General features: G+C 44.6%; 1 protein-coding gene across 2 annotated transcripts in view; it reads left to right on the top strand.

Annotated features, from left to right (window-relative positions):
* DNER (delta/notch like EGF repeat containing) overlaps nucleotides 1-23,004 on the top strand; it is a 404,738-nt gene that overhangs the window by 233,688 nt on the left and 148,046 nt on the right. For both annotated transcript variants that reach the window (XM_082249031.1, XM_082249030.1), the window contains 2 exons: nucleotides 652-746; nucleotides 11,730-11,896. In XM_082249031.1, coding sequence (XP_082105157.1) covers nucleotides 652-746; nucleotides 11,730-11,896 — 262 coding nt within the window. The remainder of the gene's footprint in view (nucleotides 1-651; nucleotides 747-11,729; nucleotides 11,897-23,004) is intronic.

Genomic DNA, 23,004 nt, shown 5'->3' with positions numbered 1-23,004 from the left:
GCCTCTTAGACTATGTGAGTTTATGTTTTATGGGTGCTCACAGTATAACCGTGACTGACATTGCTGTTTGGTACATTTGGAAAGTTGTTACTTTTGCAAAGTTCAATAAAGCCTTGCCCTATTTCCAACTTAATCAGCTTCCGTGTCTTTTTGGGAGGCAAAGTATTGGTTTATTAGTTGGGCATAAATGAGCCTATTCTTCTCAGCAGTCATGGCTTTTTAATGATAAAAGGTGGAGATTTTCTGAAAAATGTTACTGTTTATCTGGGATCTCTCTGCACACCACTTCTCTTCCTATTCTACCATGGAAAGTGACAGCTGTCAGCTTCAGTTGTTTATTGTGATATGTAAAGAATGTATTCCTTCACAGAGTTACTGAAAGGTTGGCTCAAAGTGGCCAGATAGTAAATGTGTTTGCTGTGCAACTTTCAGGATAAGAGTGAAGGATGATAGACAACAATTCACACACTCACGTTTACTTCCATACCTTCTCTGATTCATTGCTACAGACTAGACCTAGTTGTTCCTTTTCTGCATTCCACCTTGACATGACTTCTATAGGCAGCTGTTATTTTATGTGACGTTTATCTGGGGTGGGCGTAAGGTCCGTAAAAATAGCTTTATAATGGTTTCATTTTCCTGTCATTGCAGGTGATTGCAGACGTTGCATGTGGAAATGCCAGTTCTAATACCTCCTCAGGTGGGCGGCTGGTGACATTTGAAGTTCCAGAGAACACGTCAGTGAAGTAAGTTCTGATATACAATGGTCATGTGTTAAAACTAAACTCCAGGCAGATATAAAAGTCACACATTAAAGGACATGTATGGGAATCCGTTTTTTCCCCATTTATACTTACCTAGGTGGATGCTGAATCGGTTTGATGCTGTATCTGTCCCCCAGCGCCTCTGCATTGAGAACCGAGCGATCAAACACCACCGATTGCTCGGTTCTGACAGCTCCCCGAGCATAGAGCTGCTGACTGTCACTCCTGTGATTCATAGATGTACAGCCAAACAAGCTTTGCCTGTACATCTCCTTTAACCTCCCTGGCGGTATGATTCTTTTGGATTTTAGGTGCTGAAAGCGGTACCATTATTTTAGGTGCTGAAAGCATGTAATTCTTGTGAATGAGCAGCCCAAACCAACTGTATACATTTATTATACATATTATATATATATATATATATATATATATATATATATATATATATATATATATGTATGTATACATATATTATGTATACATATATTATATATATATATATATATATATATATATATATATATATATATATATATATATATATATACGTATATATATATATATAATGTATACAGTTGGTTTGGGCTGCTCATTCACAAGAATTACGTGTGTATATATATATATACGTGTGTATATATATATATATATACGTGTGTATATATATATATATATATATATATATATATATATATATATACACATATATATGTATATATATATATATAATATGTGTGTGTGTGTATATATATATATATATATATATATATGTATATATATATATATACTGTATATATATGTATATATATATATATATATATATATACATATATTTACATAAAAAGTACAGTAAAACTGCAGGAAAGGGCACTGGGGGGTAATGTAATGTGATTTTATTTTATTTTGAACGATATCAGTGTGTTTGGTGCATTTTACATTCGAATTTGCCGCCGGTTCCACCCCCCGGCGGACGTCACGTCGCCGGAGACGGAAGCCGGGGCTCGCAGATGATCGGGAGAGAGCTCCGCCGCCGCACACCGCTCGCAGTCTTCGCTGGATCCCGGAGAAAAGGTAAGTAAAACCTCCTCCAGCATCCAGCGATCTTCTTAGCGCTACCCCGAGTGTGACTCGGGGTTACCGCTTTTGGCACTAAAATCTTACCCCGAGTCACACTCGGGAATACCGCTAGGAAGGTTAAAGCATAACGATTATTTGTATATGCAAGCAGTTTATATACCTGGCTCTGACTTGGTATCAGTCTTTTGCAATCCCTGTACAGCAGAGGCAGACTGGGAGATGGTGAAGCAACACAATGAGCCAATCGATTGTGCTTTGGTGTGCTAGCAAGGAATATGATAATAATATGGACAGAGTAAAGTGACAGAAAGCTTTTAGAGAGATTTCCAGTGTCTACATCTACTTCTTCACTATCCAGCCACAGACTAGGAAAGAATCAGGACCTGGTTGTATTACTGAATTGCAGTAGAGAAAAATCACATCTCTTGCCCTGCCAGATAGGCTGTGTGGTGGAGCTGTGTAAATCTCAGAACTCCATTGACAGAAAAACAAATCTTTTGATGGGTAAAACAGCTCCAATATTTCTATTTCATCAGTGTATTTAGCTGTTTACCTGGATATTAGCTTTAGACTAGGGATGATTGAACTTTTGAAAAGTTCGGTTCGGCCAGAACATCCGAACTTCCCGAAAGTTCGGCCCGGATTTCAGAACCCCATTGAAATCAATGGGACCCGAACTTTGGTAATCAAAAAACACAGTTTTTAAGCCCTAAAACCCAATAAATGCCCCTTAAAAGTGCCTAGGGTTCTGGGTCATGCCCCATTAACTATTATTCACACAAAAAAAGTTCTTAAAAATTGTCATTTTTGATAAAAAAGCCAATTATTGAAAAAATTAAAAAAAAAAGAGATTTTTTGATTTTGGATTTAGTATCTGGTGGGTCTAAAAAGTGTACCTGTGAAGTTTCAGCTTTGTAGCATGTCCAGAACCATAAAAAAAAGATTGTTTGTATTAGTGCAATTATAGATCTGGAGTATGGCTTCTCGCTTTTCACAGCACCTTGTCTGTTTAATAGCAGGCATTTTTTTGGGTTCTTTGGAGTCAGGAAAAATATCTGAACTTGTGTATAGTGGTACTGTGCACAAGTTCAGATGTTTTGCCTGCCTCCAAAAGCCCCCAAAAAATGGCTGCAACAACACACCTGGGCGTTTTTTTTTTTGGCGCTAGAGTTTTTTTGGGCATTTTTTTGGGTTCTTTTGAGGCAGGCAAAACATCTGAACTTATGTATAGTGGTGTATGTACACACATACTTATATGTATATACACACCTAGCCATATATAGGTGTGATAGTAGCAGAAATATATTAGTGTAAATGATTTCATTAGCGCAAGCATATATTTCTGCTACTATCACACCTATATATGTCTAGGTGTATATATACAGACATGGTTGTGTATATATACCCCCTATACACATGTTCAGATGTCATGTCTGACTCCAAACATGTCCTCAAAAAAGCACTGGCAACCCCTGCAGCATAAAGAATGCTGACAGGTGAGAAGCCATATTCCAGTTCCGAAGTAACTCAGAGAAATGATCATTTCTCTATAGCGGTCACCCTGCTTTGGAAGGGTTTTGTCACCCTTCCATAGCAGTCAGTGTCAGTTAACCCTACACTACACTACGGTCCCCTTACACTTAACACTTTCCCTACAGAAACTGAATAAATTAAAGCTAACTAAAGTGTAAAAGAGCACTCTAACTACACTAGATATCCCTTTCCTCAAACTAATAAATGCTAAATGACACTTTGTAACACTTTGTAACAGAAGTAAAAGAACAGCATTCCACTCTCTTCCATGTCCCGTATAAGAATGCTAGGAATTTGGTGGGGGCTATCTTATATACTGGGGGGCGTATTCACTAATGATTGGACTATGGACCCCTTAGTCACTCCAATCACATTCCTAGCATTCTCCTGCCCCCTCAATTGGCTTTTGATAATGGTTCTGGTCCAATCACAGGCTTTTAAAGCCCATTTCCTGTCCCATTGCATTTTGGTCGGTTCTGGTTGCCGAATTCCGAACTTTTTGGGCAAAAAGTTCTAAATTCGGCCGAACCTCGAACACCCAATGTTCGGGCCGAACCGATGGTCGACCCGAACCGTTCGATCATCCCTACTTTAGACTCGATTCACACTAGCACGACTTGTCAGATGACTTGTCAGCCTGACAAGTCGCGCCCCCTCGCGGTCCATTGACTGCTACAGGACCCGTTCTAATAGGAGCGACACAAGTCGCTCCGACTTAGAAAAAGGGTCCTGTACTACTTCGGGGCGACCTCGGAGCGACTTGCATAGACTTCCATTATGTGAAGTCCATGCAAGTTGCTCCGAAGTCGTGGTGCATGGTAATGCACAAGTCGCCCCCAAAGTAGTACAGAGTCGTGCCTTCCCAGTGTGAACCGACTCTTACTGTACAGCATCATTGACAACATTTTCCTGTTTATGTTTGGCAGGGTTGTCAGCTACAGAGGTTCATGAAGCTCTCCCAGATGATTATACGAAAACCTTGTGACTCATTCTTGTGTATGCTGGCAAGCAGCATATTAAAAGAGAAGTATGGCCAAAGCTTTTTTGGTCATACTTCGCTTTTCGGTCACAGGAGCACACTCGCTTTTGCTATCCTTTGACCCAGAGTCAGCTCTTAGCAGGCTATAATGGGCTATTGCCTTCCCATCAACTGAGTCAAAGAGCCAATCCAAGCTCTGCAAGGATCCTGACCGTATTGTCAAGATCCACCCAGCTGCCTGTTTAACAGCTGGTTCTGGCTCTCAGCATGTGGTTCAGAGCGGAAGTCAGCTGCTCTAGTCCCTTCTCCAGACTGGCCTGGAGTAACACAGCGGAGAGCGGTTACTGCCAGTCACTTCTCTCTGCTACGAAAAGACCAAGAACTGACGACCAATGGTCATGTGATCTCTCAGTAGTCTTGGAACTGATTCACTTATAGAGGTGAGTATGGATGTTTTTTTTTTCTATAACCCCCAAACTTCTCCTTAAACCCCCATTCACATTGACTACTGCTTTAAAATTTCAAATAGATTTCAAAGTCACATCTCAGTACGACATTGAAGACATCTGTGCGGCTTCATACACAGATGTCTATTCAAGTCACACCTAAAATCGCCAAAAGTAGTGCATGTACTACGTTTTCTAATCGATGCAGCGCCACAAAGTTGCCATCACACCGATTTAAACAGTGCGATTGCCGGCAATAGGATGCACTTGTCATACGATTTGACCTGTCGAATTGCATGATAAGTCGCTCCAATGTGAATAAGGGTTTAAGGCTTCTTCTTCTTCTGGGCCCATGTTGGACTTTTGCTTGTTTTGACTTGTTTTGGCAGAGGGAGTGGTGCTAGGGGAAACATAGAATAGTTTGATCAGCATGAGCAGTTATGTTTGCCCAGCATGTTACTGAGTGCTGAAGCTGGACATAGCCTTACAGATTGGCAGCAGTTGGTGAACAGATCATTAAGTAAAGCAGTCCAAAAGGCAATGATATTATGCAGAGATTGGTAATACAAAACAACCAATCAGGAATCACCATTGTCTTTCACTTTAGTGAACTGAAAGGGAATATATACTGTTGGCCTGGAGATATGATTTTCCCAGGATTTGGGTGTAATTTTTAGAGACATTCTTTACCTTTTTATGGAGAATGAGGAACAAAGCTTTCACCCTGCATAATCAGCAGGTTCTGGTGATCCAAGTGAGGACTGACAGATGCCTCACCTCCTGTTTTCAACATCTGCCAGTCTCTAAACAGCTTTAGATCCAGAAGGTGCCAGAACCTGGGGATCTGGGGGTGCAATATGAACATTTTTGTGAATAGCTATGTATGTAATAGATGGCAGTAGCTGTGTTATGTTACAGAATAACTAAACTCAAGAAAGAAAAATGTATTATATTGCAGATACGTGATTGCTGTATTATTTATTTCTTTTCTTTTTGGAGGGGGGGGGGGGGTTAAAAATAATTTTCAGCAAGTACACAAATTAGCAGTTGATCTTGCCAGAAATGCGTTGTCCTTTTCCCTTCCAGTAAGAAGTACTCTTGGGATAAAAACATTTTATTTTCCTTCTATAAACAGTTAGTCGCCCATGCCCCATTACTTGAACAAAGGCAGGCATGTTTGAAGAGCAGTCTGGATGGCAGCCTTGGCTCCCTGTCTAGATACAGTGCCTTGAAAAAGTATTAATACCCCTCGAAATTTTCCACTTTTTCACCAAATTTTCCAATTTTCCCAATAAATGTATTTTATTGGGATTTTATGTGATAAATCAACATAAAGTGGCACAAAATTGTGAAGTGGAAGGAAAATAATAAATGGTTTTCAACTCTGGTTGTTATGAAAAGTGTGGCGTGCATTTGTATTCAGCCCCCTTTACTCTGATACCCCTAACTAAAATCTAGTGGAACCAATCACCTTCAGAAGTCACCTAATTTGTAAATAGAGTCCATCTTTGTGTAATTTAATCTCAGTGTAAATACAGCTGTTCTGTGAAGTCCTCAGGGGTTTGTTAGAGAACCTTAGTGAACAAACAGCATCATAAAGGCCAAGGAACAGACCAGACAGGTCAGGGATAAAGTTGTGGAGAAGTTTAAAGCGGGGTTTGGTTATCAAAAACATCCCAAGCTTTGAACATCTCACGGAGCACTGTTCAATCAATTATCCAAAAATGGAAAGAGTATGGCACAACTTCAAACCTACCAAGACATGGCAGTCCACCAAAACTGACAGTCCAGGCAAGGAGAGCACTAATCAGAAAAGCAGCACAGAGGCCCATGGTAACTCTGGAAGAGCTGCAGAGATCCACAGCTCAGGTGGGAGAATCTGTCGACAAGACAACTATTAGTCGTTCACTCCACAAATTTGGCCTTTATGGAAGAGTGGTAAGAAGAAAGCCATTGTTGAAAGAAAGGCATAAGAAGTCTCGTTTGCAGTTTACGAGAAGCCACGTGGGGGACACAGCAAACATGTGGAAGAAGGTGCTCTGGTCAGATGAGACCAAAATTGAACTTTTTGACCTAAAAGCAAAACGCTAAATGTGGCGGAAAACAAACACTGCACATCACCCTGAACACACCATCCCCATGTTGTGGGGATGCTTTTCTTCAGCAGGGACAGGGAAGTTGGTCAGAGTTGATGGGAAGATGGATAGAGTCAAATACAGCGCAATCTTATAAGAAAAGCAGTTAGAGTCTGTTAAAGACTTGAGACTGGGGCGGAGGTTCACCTTCCAGCAGGACAATGACCTTAAACCTATAGCCAGAGCTACAATGGAATGGTTGAGATCCAGACCTAAATCCAATTGAGAATCTGTGGCAAGACTTGAAAATGTATGTAAATAATGGAAATAGGAATGCGCTAGTCCAATGATATATAAGCAGCACTTAGAAATCCCTAAACTGTGGGGAAAATGTAGAGTAAAAATATATACTAGTGCGCTTTGAATATAAGATTTTCATAGAGACATAATAAATTATGACAATATATTAAAGTGAAAAAAATTGACTAATGCTCTTAAAAATAAGTGCTGTGAAAGTTTGTGAACTACCAGCATAAGTGCATGTAGCGAAAAGTGGTGCTCAAGAATAAATACAGTTCATAAATCAAATAAATACAATGTGAGAAAAAAGTTCATATGAGTCCGGCTGGGATTGTTGAGTGAGCAGTAAGTGAACACAGCTGACGGGATCAAGTGATGCATGCACCCCCACAGTGATCAAACAAATGGGTGACTGCTTACCAGAACCAAAAAAATGCAGTGCTGATATATATCCTATATGGTAAGATGAGCTGAGCTTTTTTCTCACATTGTATTTATTTGATTTATGAACTGTATTTATGCTTGAGCACCACTTTTCGCTACATGCACTTATGCTGATAGTTCACAAACTTTCACAGCACTTAGTTTTAAGAGCATTAGTCAAATTTATAATTTTTTTTTTTTACTTTAATATATTGTCATAATTTATTATGTCTCTATGAAAACCTTATATTCAAAGCGCACTTGTATATATATTTTACAAGACTTGAAATTTGCTGTTCATAGACGCTCTCTACCCAGTCTGAGAGCTTGAGCTATTTTGCAAAGAAGAATGGGCAAAAATGTCACTCTAGATCACGGGTGTCAAACACAAGGCCCGCGGGCCGAATGCGGCCCCCCAGGCCATTTTATGTGGCCCTTGAACCTCTCCTACAGCTGCGCCCCCCCCCCCCTTGTCTCTGCCCCCACCTTGTCTCAGTAGTCGGCAGCAGAGGACAAAACTCATTTGCCAGATCCTGTGCTTCTCTGTGCTGCTGTAGAAAGGCTTGTATTTGCCCACCCCCTTCTCAGCAGTCTACAGCAAAGAGGAAGGCAGAACTCCTCCTACAGATCCTGCACCTCTCTGTGCAGCCACAACAGCACCTTGTCTTTGCCTCCCCTGGTCCCAACATTCAGCAGATTCTGTAAGCGGACTCTAGCCCTTCTCTGGTCCTCCTCCAGACCTTGCACTTTCTTCTTACCAGATCCAACCGCATCTTCTTCCTGGCAGTAGCACCAGGTAAGGGGCTGAATTATGATGTAAGGGAGAGTGGGTGACTCTTGGCTTATGATGGTGGGGGGCTCTTGACATTTCATGTAAGGGTTTTAGGGGGCGTGGGGTGCTCTAGACATCTAACCTTACAGATATAACCGGCCCTTTGAGGGCAACCATAATGCTGATGTGAAAATTGAGTTTGACACTCCTGCTCTAGATGTACAAAGCTGGTAGAGACATCCCAAAAAAGACTTGCAGCTGTAATTGCAGTGAAAGGTGGTTCTACAAAGTATTGACTCGGGGGGGGGGCTTAATATAAATGCATGCCACACTTTTTAGATACTTATTTGTAAAACATTTTGAAAATAATCTATCATTTTCCTTCAACTTAACAATAAGGTGCCACTTTGTGTTGGTCTATCACATAAAATACAATAAATTACATTTAGGTTTTTTGTTGTAACATGACAAAATGTAGAAAATTTCAAGGGGTATGAATACTTTTTCAAGGCACTGTATAGTGGGGGAGTGAGTGTAGCCACCCATGGACAAGAAGTGTTTTATTTGCAGGATTACCAAGTGAAAATAAAAGAAAAACCCTTAAAAATTATAAATAATGCAGCCACCTCATCTTGGAATTGATAAACTTCAATATATTAAACACTGTTTAACCACCTCCCACCCGGGCCATTGTACATATACGGCCGGGTGGGAGTCTCGTCCTTCTGAATGGACGTTCCGGAAAGTCCTTCAGAAGGAGCGAGATCGCGCCGCCGCGGGCACGCGCAGCGGCGCGATCCCGATGTGCCTGTGTCCCTCGGACACAGCGCAACAAGATGCGTCAGGAGGGCCCTGTGATTGGCCCTCCTGATCACATGACGGCTGTGTCCAATCACAGCCGTCATGCAATGTAAATACAGCCGTTGTAACGGCTTCGATCTCTTCTCCTCCCTGACAGATCCTGTCAGGGAGGAGAAGAAGAGGATCGATACTGGAGCTGGGGTGATCAGTGAGTATTTCTAAGTACTCACTGATCACAGGGGGGGTCTGTGCTGGTAATCAGATGATTGATTACCAGTGCAGCCCTGGGGGGAGGGGATGCCACTAGAGCCACCAGGGATGCCCACCCATGACCACCAGGAATGCCCACCATGGCCACCAGGGATGGCAAACAGCCTGCCAGTAGTGCCCTCCTATCAGTGCTGCCCACCAATGCCATATATCAAAGCTGCCCACCAGTGCCCGTTATTGCCATCCACCAGTGCTGCCCACCAGTGCCCATTATTGCCCACCAGTGCTGCCTATCAGTGCCCATCAGTGCCCCCCATCAGTGCCCATCAGTGCCCCCCATCAGTGCCAATCAGTGCCGCCCATCAGTGCCGATCAGTGCCACCTATCAGTGCCCACCAGTGCCCATCAGTGCCGCCGATCAGTGCCCATCAGTGCTGCCTATCAGTGCCCATCAGCGCTGCCTATCAGTGCCCACCAATGCTACATATCAGTGCTATCTATCAGTGCCACATATCAGTGTCCATCAGTGCTGCATATCATTGCTACCTATCAGTGCCCATCAGTGCTGCATATGAGTGCCACCCCATCAGTGCCACCCCATCAGTGCCAATCAATCAGTGTCTCCTCATCAGTGCCTGTCAGTGCGGCATCATCAGTGCAGGAAAAAACGTATCTATTCACAAAATTTTATAACCTAAACAAAAAAACTTTTTTTTTTTTTCAAACTTTTCTGTCTTTTTTTATTTGTGCACCAAAAAAGAAAAAACCTGACAGTGATCAAATACCACCAAAAGAAAGCTCTATTTGTGGGGAAAAAATGACACAAATTTGGTTTAGGTACAATGTTGCATGACCGCGCAATTGTCATTCAAAATGCAACAGCGCTAAAAGATGAAAATTGGTCTGGGAAGGAAGGGGGTTTAAGTGCCCAGTATTGAGGTAGTTAAAAGAGAAGTATGGGGTGTATGAAAAAAAAAAATAAAACAACTGAGCATTCATGCACACTGGACATTATCAATACGCCAATAAAAACCTGTAGCTGTAGAAGGAGTTTTTTTAGCATTTTCACAGTAGCGTTTTTCAGTGTTTTTTAGCGTTTTTTAGCTTTTTTTTTAGCAAAAGTATACTTTCACAAAAGCTTATGGCTCAAAAGCAGTGATAAATGCAGAATAGCCGGGTTTTTCATGCACACTGGATGTTTTTACAGCTGCTGTTTTTGGTGTCAGACATTTTTTCTGCAGCCATTAAACTCCCCAGCATGTTATCCTATGTGTCCATACACACACAGGCTGTTATCAGCAGTTTTGGCAGGGGCGTTTTCTGGCTGGACAAAAAAAACCCCCAGAACTAGTGAGTTTCAAGAGGCGTTTTTTCAGCCGCAAAAACGCTTTAACTCTGATAAAAGCTGAAAAACGCCACTATTCGGTGTTTATCAGCATTTTTGAGCCATACGTTTTTATGGGAGTAAAGTTTTGCTAAAAAAAGCTAAAAAACTGCAAAAGTTGCTAAAAAAACACTGAAATACTCTACTGCAAAAATGCTGCAAAACTCACTCTACAGCTACAGCTTTCTACAGCTAATGCTACTGGCTTTTTTATAACGTCCAGTGTGCATGAGACCTTATACTCACCTAGGTGGGTGCAGCATCAGTCACTCACCGACTCTCTGCTCTACCCCTCCAGCACTTACTGGAGTACTGGGGAGGTGGCAACTGGCTCAGACTCCCAGTAGCGCAGCGAAGAGTCAGCTGTTGGTCCAGGCATCCGGGTTGATCCCCACTGTAAAGTTATGCCCCGTACACACGTGCAGATTATCTGCAGACTTTTGTCTGCAGACTTACCTTTTCTATGTAGTGCAAGGGCCTGTCGGATTGCATACAAATTGAAAGTGTTTAGGTTTGACCTCATATTATATGGTTTTGGTAAGTCTGCAGACAAAAGTCTGCAGATAATCTGCACGTGTGTATGGGGCATAAGTCTGCTGTTGCCTGAAAACGGGTCACAGTAGTGCAGAACAAACAAAAAAGCTTTGGCTATACTTCTCCTTTAACATAACTACTGCTTACCTCCGCAGCTTCTGTGTTGCCCTTTCTTGTGCAAATTAATCTTTTGTGCAGAAGATCTCCCCTTGGGAAGGCTCTAGAAACATTTTTGTATTTTAATTGCATCTCCATTTGTGACATATGAAAATAATAGGAAAAATAGGTGTGTTGCCAATAAAATAGGTCACTATCTTGTTTGTATGCTGTATGCCTAGAGTGGAATTTATCCAGGTTGTCAGCATCCTTGCTAACTTTTCATCTGACAATTAGATGTGACAAGCTAATACCTTCCTGTGTTCTTGGATCCCTAGAATCTCCCAGGATGCTACTGCTTTGCTTATTCTGCTATGGAAAGTGACAGCTGTAGGCTTCAGCCAGTGTTCCCTTATAGATGGCCGGAGTGTCACTCTACTGCAGGCTCCAGGAGGCCTTGTCTTTCCAGAAGAAATGCTGACTCTTGGAAGCAATCATTTCATTGGTATGTATGCTACTGTCCCATGTTTTTCTGTGTGCCATTTTGTCGTTTTCTATTTTGTATCCTTTCCTACTTGTTTCTTACACACTTAGGGGTTGATTTACTAAAGGCAAATAGAAACAGCATTTTTGCTTGCACATGATTAGATGATGGAAGCCAGCAGAACTTCTGCTCATTTACTAAGCTTTTGAGTAACTGCACTTGCAGAGTGCAACTGCACTTTACAAAGTGCAGGGCCTGCTTGCCTTTAGTAAATCAACCCCATTGTTTCGAGGGGTCTTTGTGATTTACTATCATAGGCAGCACGCTGTAAACACTGGAAAATAAAGATATTACCATAGAAATCAAGTTCATACTCATGGTCATCTGCATGATTCATAGCAACACAGTTTAATACTGTAACAGAACCGCTGGCACCCCAGCTGGGTACCTCCGTTGACGGATGCTCCTAGTGCTTCCCGAGGGCTCCAAGCACTCCACCAGACACCATAACTACCGCAGACCCCACAAACCGCTGCAGCTTAGTTGGGGGTCTCGCCATCTCTTACCCACCCTGGACCTACGACAAGGCTCCAGGTTCCAGTGGGTGAACCTCTCTTTCTCTGTCGCTCATTGACAGACGCAGTCCTCTTGATTAATATCAATTGGGTTATACTGCCCTCTACAGGAGTAGGACACTAGGCAGAAAAAAACGTTCTGGCCACATCCTGGGGGCAGTCCCAGGGGGTACATCTTCTCTCTCCCTGCTACAGGATGTTAGTTTTTTTCTGTCTAGTCAGGAGTAAGGACCTAAGTTCCTTGCTGGGATCTTTGGTCCTGGCAAGATTTTTTAGATAAATCCTTTTTAGTTAGCTTTTTTCTCCAGTTGTTCCTGTGAGATCTTCAAGTAATTATGCTGGAGCTGGGTGACGGGCTGGATGTTGAGGTCCAGTGGTCACCCCAGCCGGCCTACAAGCGCGTGCAGGCTCCAGCTCCGCGCTGGGTCGGCCGCGACACATTCAAGCAATTATGCTGGGTCTGGGCGACGGGCTGGATGCTGAGATCCAGTGGTCACCCCAGCCGGCTTGCGAACGCGTGCAGACCCTAGCTCCGCGCTGGGTCGGCCTCGACATAGTCCCACTGGACGGGGACTGGGCCCGCGAGTTAAACATCTCGCCAGGTCGCCTACGACCAATCTGAAATTGGAGTAGTGGCGTCCGTGTTGGCCGACAGCCCCCCACCACGGTGGAGAGGGGTTCTGTCAGGAGTTGGTGCCCGCCTGTTCCGGTATGGTGAGTAGAATGTTCCCCCTCTCCCTCTGTCGGGTGGACGCGGGTCCCCTCCGTGGGATAATCGGACCCTCATAATCCCGGGTTCCCCTCTATCCTGTAACATACTCCTCCTATCTTCCCCACCTATTAGGGGTTGGTAAGTAAGGCCTGTCCTGTAAAGATATACACTCCAGGAGGCTTGGTTAGAGACTTACTATCCTAAAGGGATCCATGACTAAGGTTGTAACGGATGGAGTATGGTGCCGCGGGCATTACTAGTAGAACGGTCATTCAGATTGTCAGACACTTACCGTTTAAGTCGCTAAGGTTTGTCAGGGATGGAGGATGGCCAGTAAAACAATCAGGCAGATTGTCGGACACCTACCGTGTGATCGGTCGGTTGCAGCGCACAGAACACCATCCTTTCAAATCCGTAAACTAAGGGTTGTCAGGGATGGAGATGGCGCCGCAGGCATTTCCACTAAAAACGGTTATGCAGATTGTCAGACACCTACCGTTGATTGGTCAGTTGCAGCCCGGAACACCATCCTTTCGAGTCGATCGGTCGGCTGCAGTATGGAAGCCATGACTGAGACGGTCAGGTATGGGGCCGCGGGCGTTACACTGACACCGGCAGAGGCTGCAAACGTGCGGAGCGACATTTTTTCGTGGGCCACGCGGGGCCGCCATTTTGGCGTAGCCTAGATGTCCCCGCTATGGCGGCGGCCATCTTGGATACACCCAGCCTCGTGGAGCAGCGGTGGGAGTGCCGGAAGGGGCGGGGCCGCTTCCTTTACCCGGGTAGATCAATCCACAAGACTTCCTGTCCTGTAAAGACAGCGCTGAGAGTAGTCCGGTAGGAACTTCTGTGCATCAGGTGGTAAGCCTTGGGGGTGTCTCTTCTCTCTCTGTGGGGGCTCCAAAGCAAGTGGTCACTGAGGGGCGCTATTGCGCTGAGGGATTACTTTAAAGAGAAAAAGTTTTTTTCTTTAGTTTCAAATTTTGTCATTTGTTTGCTGACAGGTTCCTGGCTTTGCCATGGACCCTGCGACATATGTATCCCCACCTGATCCCCTCGAGGTGACCACGGGACCCTCCAACTCTCTACTCACTATAGATGCATTATCAGCGGTCCTGGAGTCTTTTGTATCCCAGGTAGAGGTGGCCTGTCAGGGACGGGGGCGAAGAAACGACCCCCGCCTACCCCTATTTCGTCTGACATATCAGATACGGATTCTGAGCCTGTCGCTGCGGCTGCAGGTCCCTCTTCTGGGGCTTGTGTCTCGGGTACTGTCTCCTCAGATAGTGAGGAGGACGTTTCTGCCTCCGCCATAGCACAAGAAGAAGCGTTGGTGGATGCACTAATTGTGTCTGTCCGGGAAACCTTAAGACTTGAGGTTACACCGGCAGAGGTAGCTGATACTGAAATTCCTTTTGGTACTCTCAAACCTACCAAGATGGCGAAGGTGTTTCCCTTGCCCAAATGTTTTGGTAATATAATTAAAGAGGAATGGGGTCGTCCAAAACGAACCCCTGGTATTTCCAAACGGATTGCTAGGCGCTATCCGTTTGAGGAATCCCTCCTTAAAAAATGGACGGTACCACCATTGGTGGATTCACCGATTTCCAGACTAAATAAAGCTACTGTTATCCCGTTGGAGGACGCTCCGTCCTTTAGGGATACGGTGGATCGTAAGGTGGAAGCTCTATCACGCTCCATTTTTTCCCTGATAGGGTCAGCCTTTAGGCCAGTGGTTGCCATTGGTCTGGTTTCACAAACATTGACAGAATGGACCAAGTTGTTACGCCGTGACCTAGAGGGGAGAAGTATCCCCCCGGCAGTATCGGACTTGCTGGAGCAGATGATACAAGGGCTACAGTTTGTCTGTGACGCCGCTCTGGACGCCACTCCATTGTTGGGGCGTGTATCGATTTCAGCAGTGGTCCTCAGGCGTGTGTTGTGGTTAAAGTGCTGGTCGGCGGATCAAGGTTCCAAAAAAGCTTTGGCTAATCTCCCCTTTCAAGGGAATCGCCTGTTTGGGGCCACCTTGGATGAGATTATCAAGGATCTCACTGGGGGCAAGAGCACTTTTTTGCCACAGACTACTAAGGGTAAAGGACCTCGTCACAGACGGGGGCCTTCCTTTTCCGCTCATAAAAAGTTTTTTCGCCCCGCTGGGGCGGGCGATAAGGCAAAGCCCTCCAAAGCCCCTCCAGGGGGTTTCAAGGGGCGCTGGTCGGGGAAACAAAAGTCCGGCTCTTCCAGAGCTGAAGATAAAACCACTAAAGCCTGAAGGTGCGCCCCCACCCATATCTGGGGTGGGGGGACGTCTTCACTGGTTTCCGGATCCATGGCTTTCCAGAATCCCGGACAAATGGGTTCGCAAAGTCATACGGTCGGGATACAAGATCGAGTTTCGATCACTTCCACCAGTGCGATTCTTCCCTTCCAATATTCGACTATCCCCGGATCGCTTAAAAGCTTTGTGGGGGGCAGTAACGGATTTGATGCAACAAGGAGTGGTGGTCCACGTTCCTTGGACAGAACGTTTTCAGGGGTTCTATTCGAACCTATTCACAATACCCAGAAAAGAGGGCAAGGTGCGTCCAATTCTGGACTTAAGAGCACTCAATCATTTTGTTCGGGTACAAAAATTCAAGATGGAGTCCATTCGCACAGTAGTGGCCTCCCTGCATCAGGGGGATTTTCTGGCGTCCATAGACATCAAGGATGCCTATCTTCACATTCCCATTTATGCAGGACATCAGCGTTTCCTTCGTTTTTCCGTGGGAGAGAACCATTATCAGTTTGCGGCGTTACCCTTTGGTCTCGCCTCTGCTCCCCGGGTCTTCACAAAGGTGTTAGCCCCAGTTTTGGTGCTGTTGCGACAGCGGGGCATATCGATTCTAGGTTACCTAGACGATCTTCTTCTCCGTGCGGAGTCTCCACAGGCTCTGTTGCTAAATTTGGCGATCACTATGATCTCGTTGCAAGAGTTCGGTGGCTGGTGAACCTGCAGAAGTCATCTCTGGTTCCCACCAGGAGGCTGGAATATCTGGGCCTAATTTTAGACACATCCCTGGCAAAAGTGTTTCTTCCTGCGGAGAAACTCCAGAAGATTCAGTCAACGATTCAGTTGTTGCTGTCCGCCAACTGGCCTTCCCTTCGGACTTACATGAGGGCCCTGGGACTGATGGTGGCCTCCTTCGAGGCAGTACCGTTTGCCCAGTCCCATGCCCGAATCCTTCAAAAGGAGATTCTTCTCAAATGGAACCGGCATCCCGATTCCCTGGACAATCGGATCCGGCTGAGCGAGCGGACCAGGGAGTCTCTGGTCTGGTGGCTTCGGTCTCCGATGCTCAGCCAGGGGAAGTCATTTCTTCCGATATACTGGACGATTGTCACCACGGATGCCAGTCTATCCGGATGGGGAGGAATTCTCGGCAGATTATCTGCTCAGGGGCTTTGGTCCCTGGAATAGTCCAGGTTACCGATAAATGTATTGGAACTGAGAGCGATCAGACTTTGTCTGATTCACTGGACCGAGCAGCTCCGGGGCAGCCCGGTTCGGATCCAGTCGGACAATGCCACGGCTGTGGCTTACGTCAATCACCAAGGGGGCACCAAGAGTGTTCTGGCGGCCATAGAAGTGGCCAGCATTCTTCGTTGGGCGGAACGATTTGTTCCAGCTCTCTCCGCGGTATTCATTCCGGGGGTGGAAAACTGGCAGGCAGATTATCTCAGCCGTCAGATTCTGGATCAAGGGGAATGGTCTCTTCATCCAGAGGTATTTCACCAACTGTGCCTTCGTTGGGGCACCCCGGATGTGGATCTGTTGGCATCTCGGCTCAACAGGAAGGTGCGGAGGTTTGTAGCTCGCTCCCGCGATCCTCTAGCAGACACCGCAGACACGCTGGTCGCCCCGTGGGGGCAGTATCAGCTACTGTATGCCTTCCCTCCTCTCAAGTTGCTGCCGAAACTTCTTCGCAGGATAGAGGTGGAGGGGATTCCAGTTATCCTGGTAGCTCCGGACTGGCCTCGTCGAGCCTGGTACGCCGACTTGGTCAGGCTGGTCGCGGACGCTCCTTGGAGACTTCCTCTCAGGGAGGATCTGCTGTCTCAGGGACCGATCTTCCATCCTGCTTTACGATCGCTGGCTTTAACGGCCTGGCTGTTGAGACCCAGGTGCTGAAGGACAAGGGTTTGTCAGCTTCAGTTATTCCTACTCTAATTAAAGCGAGGAAAGCGACTTCCAGAAAAGTCTATCATCGCACATGGAAGTCTTATATCGCGTGGTGTGAATCCCTTGGGTTTCCTCCACGTTCTTTTTCGGTGACCCGAATCTTGGCTTTTCTGCAACAGGGGGTTGAGCAGAAACTGGCCTTGAGCACTATCAAAGGTCAGGTTTCAGCGCTAGCAATCTTCTTTCAGAAGCCTCTGGCTACTCAGTCCTTGGTGCGGAATTTCATCCAGGGGGTGCGGCACCTGGCTCCGCCGATGCGCGCACCCTTGCCGCCCTGGGATCTTAATTTGGTGCTGTCGATTCTTCAGAAACCTCCCTTTGAAAATATCAGGGAGATTCCCTTGCTTACTTTATCCCAGAAGGTGGCCTTCTTGGTGACTATCACTTCTGCACGCAGGGTGTCAGAACTGGCCGCATTGTCCTGTCGTTCCCCATATCTGGTGGTTCATAGGGATAAGGTGGTTCTTCGTTCGAATCCATCCTTCCTTCCTAAGGTGGTTTCAGAGTTTCATTTGAATGAGGACATTGTATTGCCTTCCCTGTGTCCTAAGCCCACTCATCCTCGGGAGTTTGCGTTGCATTCCTTGGATGTGGTTCGGGCGATCAGGGTATACTTGAATACTACGGACTCGTTTCATAAGACGGATTCACTTTTTGTGATCACGGATGGCCCTAAAAAGGGGTTGCCTGCATCTGCCGCAACTATCTCCAGATGGATCAGACAGACGGTGGTACAGGCTTATTCTATTAAGGGTCGGGATCCTCCGTTCCCTGTTAAGGCGCACTCCACCCGGGCGCTTAGTGCTTCCTGGGCCTTTCGCCATCAGGCGTCAGTGCTTCAGGTTTGCAAGGCGGCTACATGGTCGTCGGTTCATACATTTGCAAAATTTTATAAAGTTGATGTGATGGCATCGGCGGATGCCTCTTTTGGCCGCAAGGTTCTGCAGGCCGCTATTTGAAGAGACCGTTGGTCTACCTCGAGGGTTTTTTTCTGTTGGGTTTTCAGTTGAGTCTCATCCTTTTGTCTGATGAGCCTTTAAGACTTCTAGTCGGCACCGGTTGGGCCTTCTGGATTGGAGTTTGATTTCCGTAATCCCACCCCTCATTTGTGGCACTGCTTTGGGACGTCCCAATTGATATTAATCAAGAGGACTGCGTCTGTCAATGAGCGACAGAGAAAATTGGATTTTTGTAAGAACTTACCGTAAAATCCTTTTCTCTTAAGCTCATTGACAGACGCAGTACCCGCCCCTCTATTTTGAGTTGGGTTGGGTTGAATTCTCTGACACTGCTTTGTGACATAACTAACATCCTGTAGCAGGGAGAGAGAAGATGTACCCCCTGGGACTGCCCCCAGGGTGTGGCTAGAACGTTTTTTTCTGCCTAGTGTCCTACTCCTGTAGAGGGCAGTATAACCCAAATGATATTAATCAAGAGGACTGCGTCTGTCAATGAGCTTAAGAGTAAAGGATTTTACGGTAAGTTCCTACAAAAATCCAATTTTCCCCAGAGAGTGAAGCAGGAACAGGAACAAGCTCTTACAAGAGCTTAGTGATTATTCAAGGGAGTATGAAGAGCATAGCAATCCCTTGTAGCAGATTCCCCCAATAAGAGACAGGACTCTAGATTGAGGGTGAAGTAGAACTCAAGGTTTAATGGTACAGCTGCTCTTTTATACAGTCCCCCCCCCCCCCCACAAGGTTACTGCCCAGGTGGACCTTGTGGGGAACAGGACATGAGATTCCCAATCCAATAAAAACAGAGTTTTACACTCAGTCCCTCCCATATAGTGTACACAATACCTCCCCTCTGCCTGATTACATTATCATATGCAGATGAAATTGTATACAGAAACAGAATTAACCTAAACTAATTATCTAGCCATCTAAACAGAACAATGTGAGATCATTAACATTTAATAATGGGAAAGGGAGACTTAACACAATCCACATCCGACCTCAAAACAGACAATAGGACAAAACTGCCAATGACAGTCTGTTTGTCTCCTACATTGAAGTACATGGAATACACATCTACATATTGCTACGATTATTTAGGTGTTACAGACTTCATGGCAACAGGCTATAGGTCTCACAGTGTAAAGTGGGATTAAATCTTCATATTTCTTGAGAGATATTGTTAATAAATATTACTCTCCCATTTGAAGTTATCCAAACCATTTTCTCAGTGTCCCTTAAGTATCTGTATTTCACTCCCAGTGACGGTGAGTACCGTCACAAGTACAGTAAGCTTTCTTTATGCATTGAGAAATATACGTTGTCATGTAGAGAGTGAAGATGGCATTGTTAAACTTTAAGGCCCCATGCACACTGGATGTTATCAAAATGTCAGTAGAAAGCTGTAGCTGTAGAAGGCGTTTTTCAGCTTTTTTGCAGAAGCATTTTTTAGCTTTTTTTCAGCTGCAGCGTTTTTTAGCTTTTTTAAGCTGTAGCATTTTTTTAGCTTTTTTTTTTTAGCAAAACCATATTCCCACAAAAGCTTAAACATTGATAAAAAACTGAATAGCCGCGGTTTTCTGCGTTTTTTGGTGTTTAAGCTTTTATCAGAGTTAGAGTATTTTTACAGTTGAAAGACGCCACTTAAAACCCACTAGTTCTGTTTTTTTTCCAGCCAGAAAACGCCCCTGCCAAAAACTGCTAATAACAGCCTATGAGTGCATGGACACATAGGATAACATGCTGGGGAGTTTACTGGCTGCAGAAAAAATGTCTGAGGCCAAAAACAGCAGCTATAAAAACATCCAGTGTGCATGGGGCCTAACACATACACATCTAAGCAGTTTTGCCCCCCAAAGATTGCACATGACACGTGCTTCTCACTGCTCAGAGATAGCATGTACAATACTCCTAGATATCAGACATTGTTGGAAACTTTTTGTACCAATACTAAGTTTTTTGTGTCTTGTCACCTGAATAATCTGGAAACTGCCTTCTTTTCTTAAAGTGCAACTTTACGCATAACAAACTGATAAAAAATAATGTTCTTTAGCAAGGTACATACATTCCACATTCATAATTATACTACCAAAATTAGTGTTAGCTGTAAATTGCCTCCAGTATTGCTCCTTTTTCTTCTTGCTGGAGGCTGCCATTTTGCTCAAGCCCAGAGCCCCTGAACAGCAGTAAATCACAAAGGGGAACTAAACCCAATCGATTTAAAGCAGAACTTTACCCATAACAACTTGATAAAAAATAATGTTCTTTAGAAGGGAACATACATTCCACTTTTATAATTCTGCTATCAAAATCAGTGTGTGCTGTAAATTGCCTCCAGCATTGCTCCCGTTTCTTCTTGCTGGAGGCTGCCATTTTGCTGAAGCCCAAAGCCCCAGCAGTATTAAAAAAAAACGTTTGATTTGATTGTGTCCTCAACCAAACTGTCAACTCACCAAATGTCTGGTGTTATAACTGATCATATGTGCAGCTCCATGGCAATTGCAGATCAAACAGAAGCAGCTTCATTGGCTGTGCAAAGGATAGCAGGATATAATCCTGCTTGAAGAGTGTCAGCAGATCGGCCTCTACAAACTCAGCAATGCCTAAAAATAGGGAGCAACTGATCATTAGCAGAGTAGGGTGAAACAGTGTATTACTCAATTTTAAACAGTATAGACACTTATTTTTAATGTTTTACATAGCTATACCTGCAAAAGGGGCAAACCTGAAGTGATCTAGCAGGACTTCATTTTGGCTAAAGTTCCACTTTAACTTTCAAAAAACAGTTACATTCCTGGAATGCCAACTGTTAAATTTTCTTGTGTCTAAACTGTCAAAGCATCAAATAGCTGATGTCATAATTAATCACATGTGCAGCACCCTGTCAGTTGCAGATCAAACAGAAGCAGCTTATTTGACTATAAATGATAGGAGTGTTTAATTCTGCTTTAAGGCTGTCAGTCAGCAGGTAAAAATGCCTAAAAATGGAGAGCAATTGAGCATGTGCAGAGCAGGGTGAGACAGTGGGTGGATTTACTAAAGGCAAATAAACTGTGCAAAGTGTAGTTGTACACTGCAAGAGCAGTTGCTTCAAAGCTTAGTAAATGAGTAGAAGCTCTGCTAATTTCCATCATCCAGTCATGTGCAAGAAAAAAAATGCTGCTTTTTTTTCTTACTAAGCCTCACTTCATTTACTAAGCTCTGGAGTAGCTGCACTTGCAGAGTACAATTGCACTTTGCAAAGCGTACAGTTTTTTTGCATTTAGTAAATCAACCCCAGTGTATTACTGGATTTTAAACAGTATAGACACTTACTTTTAATGTTTTACATAACTATATCTGCAAAAGGGGCCAGCCTGAACTGATGTGGCGGGGCTTCATTTTCTGACTAAAGTTCCACTTTAAATAAAAATTGAAAAAAACTAGACTGAAATGCAGAGCTCGCTGGGTGATGGATATTGGAGAAATTGATGGCGATCAATGGGACATGGCTCTGGAAGCAATCCCTGTAACTTCCCACAAGCTCTCGTAACTATTTATTCTTCATAGAGCTTATCGTACGCCTGCTATGTTGTTTTATTGGGGAGGAGAGATACGCTGCTATGCCACAATTCAATGTACATAGAGGCGATTTTTTACATATGGTGTGGCGATGCCCAAAACTTACGAGGTATTGGACTGTGGCCCTGCAAACCATCTCCATGCTCACCCAAGTGCCTATTCCTCTTAACCCCCCCGGTGTGTTTGCTTGGAGCCCTGGATGCTGAAATGTATCCACTGGGCATATACACTATGATAACGAGACTGATGTACTTGGCTAGGAAGCTGATAGCCAGGTTTTGGATATCACCTATGATACCCTCCAGAAAGAAATGGGTTGAATATTGTAAAACTCTCTTACTCAGGAAGCAACTGGCTTATCGCCATCGAAATGCGTTAAAGAAATGTATTCTTGTGTGGCAGAGCTGGCTGGATGTCCCTGGCCTTGCTCCTACTCAACTAGTAATGGATAGACTCTTACAAATCTGAGTGAGTATAGTCTGTTTTATTGCTAAAGAAGCTGGAATACCCCACCCACCTGTAATGTTCATTAACCACTTCCGGACCGCCTGCCGCAGTGTTACGTCGCTACTTTGACGTTAAATACCGGGGTTATGGCAGCTGGGGTTATGGCAGCAGATAGCTGCCATAACCCCGGTATTTTCTTACAGGGCAGCGGTCCTCTTTCACATAAAAGTGGTCCTAGTGGCAGATTAGCCATGGGATTACTTTTATGGGTGGCGGGAGAGGTGCCCCACTTCCGCATCTTCCCGGTCATTTTCCCCGCTTACCGGAGCCGTCAGTAGCGGGGAAAACGATCCGGTCCTCTCAGGTGCTGTGCAGGAAGTCGAGTGAGGGCAAGATGGCCCCCACTCGACTCAATGGCCTTGGAGGACCAGAGCGACATCATAATACGTCGCTTCCTCCCAATGGCCTTAGAGGGCCCATTTTTTTTCTTGCTAAAAAATGACATTTTTTTTTCTTTTTTTGCTTTTTAGTGTAGATGTGTGATCTGAGGTCTTTTTGAACACAGATGTCACATTAAAGTGGACCTGTCCTGCTTATTTCTATTACAAAGGATTTTTACATTCCTTGTAATAGGAATAAAAGGGATCAAAAAA

This window comes from Pelophylax lessonae (genome assembly GCF_965119305.1).
Source record: "Pelophylax lessonae genome assembly, chromosome: 3".
Taxonomy (NCBI): domain Eukaryota; kingdom Metazoa; phylum Chordata; class Amphibia; order Anura; family Ranidae; genus Pelophylax; species Pelophylax lessonae.
This window is presented reverse-complemented; position numbering and strand designations above follow the sequence as displayed.